Source organism: Culex pipiens, chromosome 3 (assembly GCF_016801865.2).
Source record: "Culex pipiens pallens isolate TS chromosome 3, TS_CPP_V2, whole genome shotgun sequence".
Taxonomy (NCBI): domain Eukaryota; kingdom Metazoa; phylum Arthropoda; class Insecta; order Diptera; family Culicidae; genus Culex; species Culex pipiens.
Window position 1 is genome coordinate 17,914,444 of NC_068939.1, and position 12,685 is coordinate 17,927,128.

At 35.5% G+C, this 12,685-nt stretch overlaps 1 protein-coding gene across 1 annotated transcript; it reads left to right on the forward strand.

Moving 5' to 3' along the window:
- The first annotated feature begins 4,136 nt into the window (after positions 1 to 4,136).
- On the forward strand, positions 4,137 to 7,602 carry LOC120413498 (glycerol-3-phosphate phosphatase-like). Its single transcript, XM_039574355.2, has 3 exons — positions 4,137 to 4,886; positions 4,978 to 5,354; positions 7,211 to 7,602. The coding sequence occupies exons 1-3, from the start codon at positions 4,494 to 4,496 to the stop codon at positions 7,383 to 7,385; spliced, it is 945 nt and encodes a 314-aa protein (XP_039430289.1). The 5' UTR covers positions 4,137 to 4,493; the 3' UTR covers positions 7,386 to 7,602.
- Positions 7,603 to 12,685: the final 5,083 nt, after the last annotated feature.

The following is a 12,685-nucleotide window of genomic DNA, read 5'->3' on the forward strand; positions in this document are numbered from 1 at the left end:
CCTCCTGTGTGAGGTCATTTGAAGAACACCGATTCTGAGTGCCAGACTAGTCAAGTGGTCAGCTGTAGTTCCATGGCTATCGCCCGGAAACAGCTGGAATAATCCTCTTCTTTAGAAGAGCCAAGTAAATCCTACAAGTGTTGTTGGCTTGAAGTGGTACAACTCGCAGTCCAAAGTAGTGGAGTGTGTGTGATTTTGGTAAGAGTACGGTAAGGATAACCTACATTCTTATGTAATGCGGAAAAGCTGCGTGGGTGATTGGCTCGTGACTGGAGCATGATTGAATAAGTATTCAATGAAATTTTGGGTGAGTCATTACTTCGTTGTGGTGTGGAAATACCAAGTGATGACGGAGAATCCTATTTTGATATAGCATATAGTATATAACGTCATGATTCGAAATCCGGGCACTTAGTAGCATATATTTTTTGTTATAGCTGGCAAAAAATCATGTAATGTAAAATATGTCTTTTCTAACAATTTTTCATCAGAATTGGAAAATTTAAATGACTTGTTGTGCTTCGAATCTCGGACCCTCGTTTTTGAATCGCACAAATTTGGACTGAAATGTTAGTGAATGGCATTCTTTAGGTCTCAACTAAGCTGTTAACATCAAAATAAGCGATATTTCATATATCAATTTACTAGAATTTAAGGAAATCAAAACCATAAATTTCGGCTTTGCCTTCCCGGTGCTTCGGACGCCTATGAAATATTTCAGTGAAATGTTTCGCATATTTGGTTAACTTTTTATTTTATTCTATTTAATTTTTTTGGCATTAACTACAGCGTTCAAACAAACTTCAAATGAAAGTTGATGTTAGAATTAATTAAATAACACAGTTTTGACATTCATAATGCGAACTTATATCCAAATAATTGATAACACAAGACGAGGTGTCCGGGTTTCGAAGCGTCCTGGAATTCGAATCATGAAGTTCATTGAAAAAAATATCTTCGATTCGGATAACTGAAAACTGACGGAAATGTTTATTTAACTTTTCTATTTAACTTGAATAGATGTAGAACAATAATTGCAACAACAAAAATCAAGCAGAAAATAGAAAACGTAAATAGAAATTCAAAACAGAATGTGGATAAATCGAGCTTTAATCCAGACTCGATTATCGGAAATTTCAAGTTTGATTATCCGAAGGTTTGTTTGGACTTCGAATCTATCTAATCAAAATAAGTATTTCTTTATTTTTAAACTTTTAACATCAAATTCGGACTCTGCGGGCCGATTCCAGTAAAATTTTAATGGTTGAAAATTTATTTTTTTTGCCTAAAAAAAGTTTTTGCGGTGCTGTTGTACATTGGAATTTCATAGAAATTCTAAATATTTTACATACAGCTCAAACATGCTAAATATGACTATCAATGCAGAAAAATGGGTTTTAGATTGTTTTCAGTTGATTTGACTTTTATTTTCATCAAAATTTTAAAGTTTTTTGAAAAATATTTTATTTGTTCCTGATTTTTCGGACCGATTTTGAAGGGGCCTAAGTGCAATCAAATAAAACACTTGAGGTCCTATAAGCTATTAATATTCAGATGTTAAAAAAAGTTCTAGAGTTTAAAATGCACTCCCTTGCGTTTATTAACATTTTTATCAAGTTTGAGCTAATTTAAAAATATTTTGAGTTTAAGGGGTTACATACATGTATATCAGCAAAAAAGTCAGAGGTTGGTGTGAGCACACACTTCAACTTTTTTTAAATTCTTTTTACAGGGCCCCTTTTTTTATGTAACCCCTTAAGTGAATTTTCGATGTACAGTACCGCATAAAGGTTTGTTTTTCGCAAACAAAAACATCTTCGCTATATTTATTTTTTTATTTTTTCAACACTAATGATTATAAACCAACCGTCCTACTGAATAATGCATTTCCATGCCGCTTTGCATAGAAATGTTAAAATTCCTGTTAATTTTTTTTAAATCTGATATTGTATCCAATTTAGATTTTTCTAAGTTAAAAAAATCAAATATTATACAATATTATAGTCTACAAACTTTAATATAAAGCCCTTTAAAAAATATACGTTGCCTAGATATTAAATAATCAAAACAAGATAAATAACAGCTATTTCAAACGATAATATCATATTAAATAGTTGTTTATGCAACAAATTGCGAAAACAAGACTTTTTCAGCACGAGTCTTACCGAGTTGGATGAATACGACGAGTGCTGAAAAAATCAAGAATTGCCTAACAAACTTTTTTGCAATTCCGATACAAGTGATGGAAAGTTCAATTTTTCAGTTAGTTGTTATTTTAGCAGCAACCGGGATAAGGAGAGCACTGGTAAAAATCTATTAGTTAAAAATCGTCTCTTACACTGAAATTAAAAAAAAGTACCAAATTGTCCAATTCTAAGAATTTTGGCCCCTTTTCTTATTTAGTAATCCAAAAAACCCAATAACTAAAAAAGGAAAGGAGCCAAAATTCCTCGAATTTTGGAGTTTTATACTTTTTTATTGCAGTATAGTCAGTTCAACCCTCTACAACCCATTTTTCAACCAATTTTTGATCTTTAAAAAGTATTGGAAAGAAGAACTATTTAAATTTTAGAAAGTTTATGGGATGGATGTTTTACTTGTTTTAAAATGTTTATAAAAATGCCATTTTTAGGGGTCAACTATGGCTGTGTTTTTGAATAACATTTCCTTTATTTTACTTTAAGTAAAAAGAAGTATGCATTAACTTTTCCAGTGTCCAAGACTTTAACTCTACGCATTTTTAAAATTTAAATGATAATGGTGCCATTTTTTGCAGAAAATTGAAAAAGTGACTGTGAAAACATGAAAAATTAGATAGGCAAAATGTAATTATAGGAGGTGGTAGAATAGGGCAAATACTACCGAAAACAGAAATTAACTAATCAAGATAAATGCAAATTAAAATACTAAAATGAAACAAGAAAAACATAAAACAAAAGAAGTAAAGTTTTTCGTAGAACAAAAGTTGCTCAAAATGACCTCCTGAACACGGGATAAATAAAAAATTTCGACAAAAAAAAATTGGAAAGAAGGGGGTTAATCATGAAATATCTTTATAAAACTTTCAGGAGTGATAGTTCTGCATGTATGTAACCCCTTAAGATTTAACATGTAAAAGTATATTTGAAGAAAATGCAAAGGTTTGTTAGATTGTTGAAACATTCTAAGCATTTCGAAAATATATTTGATAGCTAAAATATTTAAAGCTAAAAATAATGTCGTTATTTTCAAACATTTTTCGGTAATTCGGTAATTTTGGAATATACCCTTCCGGCAGCAGCTGAAGATTCATGCAGTCCCACGTCGCATGTTCGGGTGTAGACCTACGGAAATGTCGTTATTTCCAAACATTTTTCATAAATAAATTTTAGCTGTGGAATTCAAGTGTTGGGCATAAAAACCATTTTAGCTTAGCTTGGTTGACCGTGCAGACACTAACCGAGCATAAAACTTGCAAAAAAACTAGTTTGGTGACGATAAGGAAAATAAATACGTCAGGAAAAATGCAATTAAAAAAAAAGTAAACTTTTTTCAAGACTTTAGTATGGCCGTTGCAAATGTTTTTCAAAGTTTATGTTTATGTTTTTATCGGATCTCAAAAATCTAAATCACTTTAGAGTAGTTAAGCGATCAAACTTCGATTATCAGTAGTGAAACTGTATCTCCTAAAATTTAACTTTAATTCGATTTATGCTTGATTTATTTTTATTAGAAGATTGCGATACTACAATGTAAAATCATTGTTTCCTGATTTGTTTCGAAAACATTTTTATAGTAGGCTATTTGCACTTGAAAAAAAACCGATTCAAAATAACGTTCTACATAGCAAATTACACAAAAAAAAACAAGGAAAAAGACTATACTATTTTCAAACGTTTTTCCAACTTTTCAAACATAAAATCTCAAGAAAAGTAAGCATAGTTTAGCCTAACTCATTAATTAAGACTTAAAATTAATAAAACTGATCGATAAATTTACTTCAACATTACGTCCCCAAATCCACACACCCAACACCACGCAGCTTTTTACGCTATTCAGCGTCCTACCCTGAATCATTCATAATTCTATTTGTTTTCTATTTTCAGACCAAATTTCTCCTCACCGACCGACCGTCCTGCAGGCAAGCCAAAATCCGCCGTGCACGTGATCGTAGAATCGTTCTCTTTTTCAACGCCACAGGTTTCTCTTGGTCGTGATGTCCCCAAACAATTTCGCAAGATATCTATGATTTTGCGGGGCGGTTTTTGTTTCCTTTTGTTCAAACAAAAGAATATCATTCCGCCAGAGAAGCTGTAGGAGATTGTGGCGTTGCGATAATTCTCTCCCCCACTTGAGGTGAAATACTAACTCATTACTCGCAGAGATTAGTACGACGGCCGGTTCCACTGAGTGGAGACGTTTTAGTAGTAGCGTTTTTTTTTCTTCAGTTGATACATTGGATCATTGCGAAGTGGACGCGTTACGAGAAGATCTTACTGAATTTTTCGAAAATCATGGAAAAGGCTCGGTTTCGCCACGTGTTGGACCTCTCCAAGGAGGAAAAGCGCGCCTTTCTGGACTCGTTCGACATGGTCATGTCGGATTGTGACGGTGTCGTGTGGAACTTCACCGGACCGATTCCGGGCGTGGATCGGGCGCTGCAGCTGCTGAAAGCCAGAGGAAAACGGCTGGCGTTTATTTCCAACAACGGAATGAGAACCATGGACGAGTACAGGCAAAAGTTCCACGAGCTCGGCGTTGATGAACAGGACCAGGACATCGTCCATCCGGCGCTGACCACGGTCAAGTACCTGAAGTCGGTCGGAATGCAGGATGCGGTTTACTGTATTGCCACCGAGGTGTTCAAGGACTACTTGCGGCACGCGGGATTCCAAGTGTTGGACGGGGTAAGTTTGATAATGGCTCATTGATTGTGTATCCTTGGGCCGGCTATGAAATTATGGGAAAGTTAAATATTTTTTTTTATCTTCATTCCAGCCATACGACCGCCTCCCAGATGACCGCGTCGCCAACCCGGTCCGGATCTTCACCGAGTACTTCCAACCGTCCGAGCCCAAGGTCGGTGCCGTCCTCGTCGACCTGGACGTGAACGTTTCGTTGGCCCACCTCATGAAGGCCAAGTGCTACCTGGAGCGCAGCCCGGACTGTCTGCTGCTGGCCGGTGCCACCGACTACATCGTGCCGCTGGGCACCCGGATGGACATCATCGGCTCGGGCTACTTCATCGAGGTGCTGGAAAGGGCCACCGGACGGAAGGCACTGGTGCTGGGCAAACCGGGCCAGGCGCTGGCGGAGTTCATTATCGAACAGTTCCACGTGACGCACCCCGAGCGGACACTGTTCATCGGCGATATGTGAGTAGTATTTTGACTGGTCAGTTACGGTGGACTGATAAGACGGAACAATAGGGTAGGTTATTAGCATATACGATGGATTTTGAGCACTGACAACAGTTATCTCAACGTATATTATGCTTCCTTACTCGAATGCACAGTGGTCCGAAACCGAAATCTAGCGTGACAAAATTGATACCGGCCACACGTTAAGATTTAGAGCTTTGGTGTCTTCGGGACAAATGATCAGGGTCAATAGGGGCATCTTTTGGTATGGTGGACATTAGGGTGGTCCAAATTTTAGGGTGGTTCAGAATTTTTATTTTGGCGGGATGACGAGATAGCGCTTTGGTGTCTTCAGAAAAGTTGTAGAAAACACCATTCTGAGCAACTTTGCTGAAGAGCACAAAGCTCTATCTTCAAACGGGAAGTTTCTAGAGCCATTTTTGTAATTTAGGTTGAAGTGTTTATGAAAAAATGAGTTTTTTGAATTTATCAACTCAGGCTTGTGTCGTAGCGAGTTGGTGTCTTCTAGACATTTGTAGAGCTTATCAAAACACACATTTATCTTCCAAGAGAGCAAAAATCGGACCTTTAAAACGAAAGTTATAGCCAAAATACGACGAAAAAGACGCCATTTTGAAATGTGAATAACTCGAAAAGGTGGTGGAGTTTGACCTCGCTCTTAGAAGCATCTGAAAGTACACATTTTAGAGTACATTTGCTGAAAATATCTCGGGGGTCTTTTTTGTTTAACTTATTTAATCTCAATTTGAAAATGAGCATTTTTTAATCGTTTTTTGCCCATAACTTTTGATAGAATTGACCAAAATTCATTTTTCAAGAATAAAAATGTTCATTTTGACAAGCTCTACAATTGTCTAGAAGGGCTCAAAAATGTACAAAATGATCTAGTGGTTGTAAAAGAAGAAACAACTTTTGGCTGAAATATTTCAGGAATCAACAAAATAATTAAATTTATTCCTGAAATATTTCAGCCAAAAGTTGTTTCTTCTTTTACAACCACTAGATCATTTTGTACATTTTTCAGCCCTTCTAGACAATTGTAGAGCTTGTCAAAATGAACATTTTTATTCTTGAAAAATGAATTTTGGTCAATTCTATCAAAAGTTATGGGCAAAAAACGATTAAAAAATGCTCATTTTCAAATTGAGATTAAATAAGTTAAACAAAAAAGACCCCCAAGATATTTTCAGCAAATATACTCTAAAATGTGTACTTTCAGATGCTTCTAAGAGCGAGGTCAAACTCCACCACCTTTTCGAGTTATTCACATTTCAAAATGGCGTCTTTTTCGTCGTATTTTGGCTATAACTTTCGTTTTAAAGGTCCGATTTTTGCTCTCTTGGAAGATAAATGTGTGTTTTGATAAGCTCTACAAATGTCTAGAAGACACCAACTCGCTACGACACAAGCCTGAGTTGATAAATTCAAAAAACTCATTTTTTCATAAACACTTCAACCTAAATTACAAAAATGGCTCTAGAATCTTCCCGTTTGAAGATAGAGCTTTGTGCTCTTCAGCAAAGTTGCTCAGAATGGTGTTTTCTACAACTTTTCTGAAGACACCAAAGCGCTATCTCGTCATCCCGCCAAAATAAAAATTCTGAACCACCCTAAAATTTGGACCACCCTAATGTCCACCATACCAAAAGATGCCCCTATTGACCCTGATTATTTGTCCCGAAGACACCAAAGCTCTAAATCTTAACGTGTGGCCGGTATCAATTTTGTCACGCTAGATTTCGGTTTCGGACCACTGTGGAATGGATCAATTGTCCAGCTTCCGTAACATGACTTGGCACAATTTGCTTAAAAAAATTTGGTAATGTTCAAACGTTGTCAATTCTTAACAGGTTACCTCAGGATATGGGGTTCGGCACGCGGTGTGGCTTCCAGAAGCTGCTAATGCTGAGCGGGGGCACCACCAAGGAAATGCTGTTCGGCCACGGAATGGAGCACGAACTGCCCCACTACTACGCGGACAGTTTTGCGGACTTTGTGCAGCTGTACAAGGACGTGGAAGATTGAGCTTGGTGTTTAGAATCGAACAAATCAAACAAAATACAAACTAGATGAAATTTGACACAAACCTTAATAGATTAGTTGATTAAATAAATTAAAATGCGGTGTGATAAAAAGAACCACTTCAAAAAAGAAACGCTAACAAAGCTGTATGAATGTTTCTGATAATTGTTAGAGAATAAAAGAATAAAATATAAGCTATAATTAGAGCTTGGATCAATTATGTTATGTTGTTTTTTTTTTTATTAAATATCCATAACTTTTAAACATTACAGATAGACTGTCCACAAGGGAACAATTTTAATACATAAAAAAAACTCAAAAATAGTTTAGAACTCGCGATTTACTGGAAAATTACCTGTTTTAAAAAAAAATATATCCATTTTAATGTCTAAAAAAATTCTTTAAATTGTTTTAGAATTTCTCTCTTTAAAACCAGATAAGAAAATTTTGCCACAAACGCCAATAGGATGATCTTGTTGGAAATTTCCAGCCGAACATTTTTGTTTTATTTAAAAAATAGTTGTTTATGTCACAAGTTGCAAACAGAAGATGTTTTAATTTGATAATGACAGAAAAAGTCCGATGCAAATACAAGCTTTTCATCTAAGTAGTAAATCTTTCCCAGTTCCTGAGAGGAACACCCTTGAAGAGTATCGGGGCCGGCATTCACAATGCGAATTCAGTGGCACATTTCATAGGTCGCCTTCCTAAGGTGTCGTTGATTAGGTCCAGCTTGTGACGATGCACTACCTACCCTTTACTAAGCAATCGAATCCAGAAAAGTAACAATCATCAGTTCGTCGCCGTCGTGCTAACTTGTCGTACGTGCATTTTAGGCCAAATTGAGTTAAGAACGCCATTTTGGGCAGCTGACAATGCCTCATCTTTTGACCTTCACAGATCCCCAAAATTCGAATTCAATCCTGAGATATTCAACGAAATCCGAAAAACTCCGTGCATTTTGTCCCTTTCATATGAAAGTAGGGGAAATTCTCGTATGTTTGGCAGGTTAAGCACTCGCTCCTAACTCCATCCAATTTGCTGATTTTCACTTTTTGAACAACATTTTTTTCAAAACTTATTGAGCTATTTATCACTCGAGATTAGTTGAAAATGCTTCGAATGAGCTGGAATTGAATGTCAAAGTGCTGATATGGCAACATTAGAGGCACGCTGGAATTAGATGCTGTTCCCCTAGTTTCAATCCTTCAAATCCTCCTGTGCAATCTGGTCACCAGGGGGTAGCGAAGAAGCCGCCATCTTGGAAGTTCAGAAAACAAACACTCAGAATCAGTATTATTCATATTATTTTGGTAACACGAAGTGTGTTATCCTGGTTAAACTCAAAAGTCCCATGCAAATGTGTAAAACCAAACCGAAAAATGTGTAATGCCGATTCACAGTGTACGGGCGCACTGTTTGATCGACCAAAAGAAAAAAAGCAAAAAAAGGTAAACAGAAAAATCACTTTTTTCGATATGAATTTTCAGCCAATATTTGGATGGAATCTCCAAGGATATGATAGAATTTGCCATCAGCAACACAATTCACGTGTTTTTTCAGGTATTTATCGTTTGAATTGCGGGAAAATTGAAAATCAAAAACCCAAACAATGGTTTGTTATGGGCTACCATTTGACAGCTAGTGCTTTTGTTGTGGGCTCTCATTTGACAACCGTGCTAATATCGACTGTTGTCAGTTTGCTTTGGTCGGAATAGGGTTGCCATCCCCCCGGGTCACTCCATGAAAATTGATATAAGTGTATCAACTGGCCAAAGGGATTTCAGGTCAGAACGCGTTTGACGCACGTACAAGTTAGACTACCGTAAACATTTGTAATCATAATGGGCTATCTACAATCACTTAGCTTAGAACATCTAAGTAAAGTAGTTACTTAGGAAAGTACGCAACTTACGGCCGTCATCCACAATCAACTTAGAAATTTTGCTGGGCTGATATACGTTGCTATGCAGTTGTTTGTTTACCTTTGATATTGAAACGTCAACTTACCGTAGATTTTGATTTTTTCAAACCATACGTCAGTTTCTAATTTGATTACTTTTCCATTGTAGAAGCTCGGCTTCATTTCCATTGATTCAAATTCCTAAGCTAAGTGAAATTTTCTAAGCTAAGTGATTGTAGATAGGCCATAACTCGAGACTACTCCAGCAACCAACTTCAACCAAACTTCGGGACAATGCACATAATGGTCAGCCAAACAAATCGTGTTTATTATTGTTTACACTGCGTGTTTTTGTTTTTGTTTATTGAAACATTAAAACGCGTTTTTCTCGGAACGTCTAAATGGCGGGTGCGACAAGATGGCACGACGACGTCGAGTTGTGTTGGTCCGAGTCGTTATTTGAACCCCGGTCTACCGCTTACGAGGCGGAAGCGCTACCACTACGCTACGTGACTCAGGCTTTTCATCTAGATAAAAAAAATCAAAATTTCAAAAAATCGTTTAAAATTTTCTAAAAGTTTCGTTTATTTTCAAAATGTTTCATGGTTAGGCTGGTACAAATTTTATAAATTTTTTTTTGTCAATTCGCTTTTTTCCGTGTATAATTTGTTTTCTCTTCCATAATTACAACTTTGCCGATGGCACCAAATCGATTGAAAACATCCTTCAAACAACTTTTTTTCACTAAAACTGCGATAACTTTAAAATTTAGGCTATGACGTACACATGTTTGGGTACCAAAAGTTACGTCTTTCAGTTACGAAATTCCGAGGAAACCGATAAAAATATGTTCAGACATATGGAGCCTAACGTTTCAAAAGGGCACATAACTTTTGTTGGTCCCGAGACCTTCAAAACCGCATTTCAAGTTTTCATAAAACCTCTTCAGCGATTAGCAAGATTAGAGCGTCCAATTTCCCGTCCCGGGAAAAAAAATCCCGGGAATTCCCGGGATTTCCCGAAAAAAAATATTTCCCGTTTCCCGGGAAATTTGTAAATTTCCCGGGAATTCCCGAAATTTAAGCGGAAGTATACATTTTCTTAAATTTTTGGAACTATTATTTGAAAATGCTCTGAAAAAATAATAAATGAACAAACTCAATATGATTTTGTTCAATTAAATGTATTGTTTGGTTTATATATAATTAATTAGATTATCAAAATTATGATATCAGAATTATTTCTGATAATATTAATTTTTGAAGCAACTGGGAATAGATCTTGCTTAATGAGTATTAAATTATTACAATTAGGTAAGCTTTTAACAGATTGATGTTACAGTAGTTGTTTGGTAACTGGGCTGAGAACGTAGCCCAGTCACCGAATGCTGCTCGCTAACTGGGCTGAACGTAAAATAACGAGGGGACCACCGATGCATTGTATTATCCTGATGTAATATAAACTTAAAAATTTCTCAAATATATTTACAATGTTTACTTTTCATATTTCTTTAATAATGACTTGAAATTAAATAAATGTTTGAAAACAGTTTTTTTATTTGTTGAACAGGCTCTTGGCATCCATTAACCCCTCGGTCATTTCGGTTTGTTTTGGTTTTTTGACGTTTGTCTGCTTTTTAAGTTGGCTACAGCCCAGTTATCGAGCGCCCAGTTAAAAAGCAGCCCAGTTAAACAACGTCCAGTTACCGAACAACTACTGTATTTCATCAAAACAATATTAACTCCTTACCTCTAAATTAAAATTGATATTTTTTTACGTTTCTATTTACCATAATCAAATGAGATGAAAATCGAATTTGTGCAAAAAGTATTGATTTAGTGCAAGTACAGGTGTTAGAGGGTTAAATGTGAAAAAATAGAAGACTTTTTGTGAAATGATGTTAATTTATAACATAAACCTTCACACATCTTTAACAGTCTGGACCCGAAGCCTGATTTTTCTGTTACATTCTTATTGGAATTCCATATAAACTGTAACGGGGATTACAGGCACCGGGTCCTGACTATTAATGATGTTAATTTATAACATAATTTAAATCATGTTGCATAACAATACAAAAAATTCATTGGAACATTACTTCTATTGTTCGTTCTCAAAAAAATGCAAAAATATATTCAAAGCTTGCTTCAAATATTTGAATTTGAAATACATTGGGTTGTTTGGAGTAAAACCAACACTAAAAAGCTACCATTTGTTCAAAAGCTGAAACCAGTATTTGTCATGAAAAACATAATTTCTACATGTTTTTATTTTCTTGTTTCAATAAACTGGTTACAGAGGCAAGTTTGAAATTTCTTATCAAAAAATACCAAAATACATTTTCTTGTAGTTGAATGATTTTTTACATGCAGTCAAGCTGTTAATTGACCTTCACACTTATTTTAACCATTTTTAACATTGTCCTTTACAATTTTGATGCATAATATCAATTATAACCAAGCTCATAGCAATTTTCACAAAAAAAAATAGTTTCCCGGGAAATTTGTAACTCCGGGAAATTGGACGCTCTAGACTAGATTTTTGAAACTCTTAACTATTTTTCCTGAAAAGGCTGTCAGATCATCTTTCATTTGCGTCCAAGACAGCTTAAATTGGTTGAAATGGTGCGGAGCTATGATTTTTTTATTTTTGAAAATGAGGTTTTTCTAATGGCCAACAAAAAAAAATCGGCCAAGGAACCCCTAAAAAATTTCGATCCCAATCAGGATACTTTTTTCGAATCATGCTGTGTTCGTGGAGAATTGCTGTATGTGAACATGGCACTACAAGGTGCTTCTTAACATTAATGTTAAAGTTTTAAACTTTGAATATGTTTATTCAGTACTTCAAATTTAAAAAAAAAATAACCGTCCACTAGCAACTGAATCTATAAGGTTTTTATAATTATTTATTTTATTTTAAGCCGGGACCCGTGGTGTACGGGCAAACGTAGTTTCCTCTGACCCAGTCGGCCTGGGTTCGATCCCAGAAGGCCCCGGTGGCATTTTTCGAGACTAGAGTTGTCTGATCTCTGATTTTATTTGATTATTTTATTTTTTTTTTCAACCTAGAATCTTTATTGTACATAACAGTCTGCTCACATTTCAGTTTGTATGAAATTCCAATTAGAATTGAAATGGGAATTACGAATTACACCAACTGAAAATCCAATTTCAAATATAAATTTTGTATATATTTATTTATTTTCGTTATTCGAAGTGGAACAAAGCACCCTTGAGCTGTTTCCGATATTCTGCATATTTCACATCAAAAAGAAGTTCTTATCAGAAATTCACATCTGAAACAATTAAAATCTATATTAAATAATTACGTTAAACTCCATATAAAGTTATCTCTTTTAATCTTTTAATAATGGATACGGAATATCATATCATGCTAT

Bases quoted from the DNA above. Each gene is read 5' to 3' on its own strand.
- LOC120413498 (XM_039574355.2), top strand. From the start codon at position 4,494: ATGGAAAAGGCTCGGTTTCGCCACGTGTTGGACCTCTCCAAGGAGGAA. The intron at 4,887-4,977 runs GTAAGTTTGATA...TCTTCATTCCAG, and splicing joins GATTCCAAGTGTTGGACGGG to CCATACGACCGCCTCCCAGA. The intron at 5,355-7,210 runs GTGAGTAGTATT...AATTCTTAACAG, and splicing joins ACACTGTTCATCGGCGATAT to GTTACCTCAGGATATGGGGT.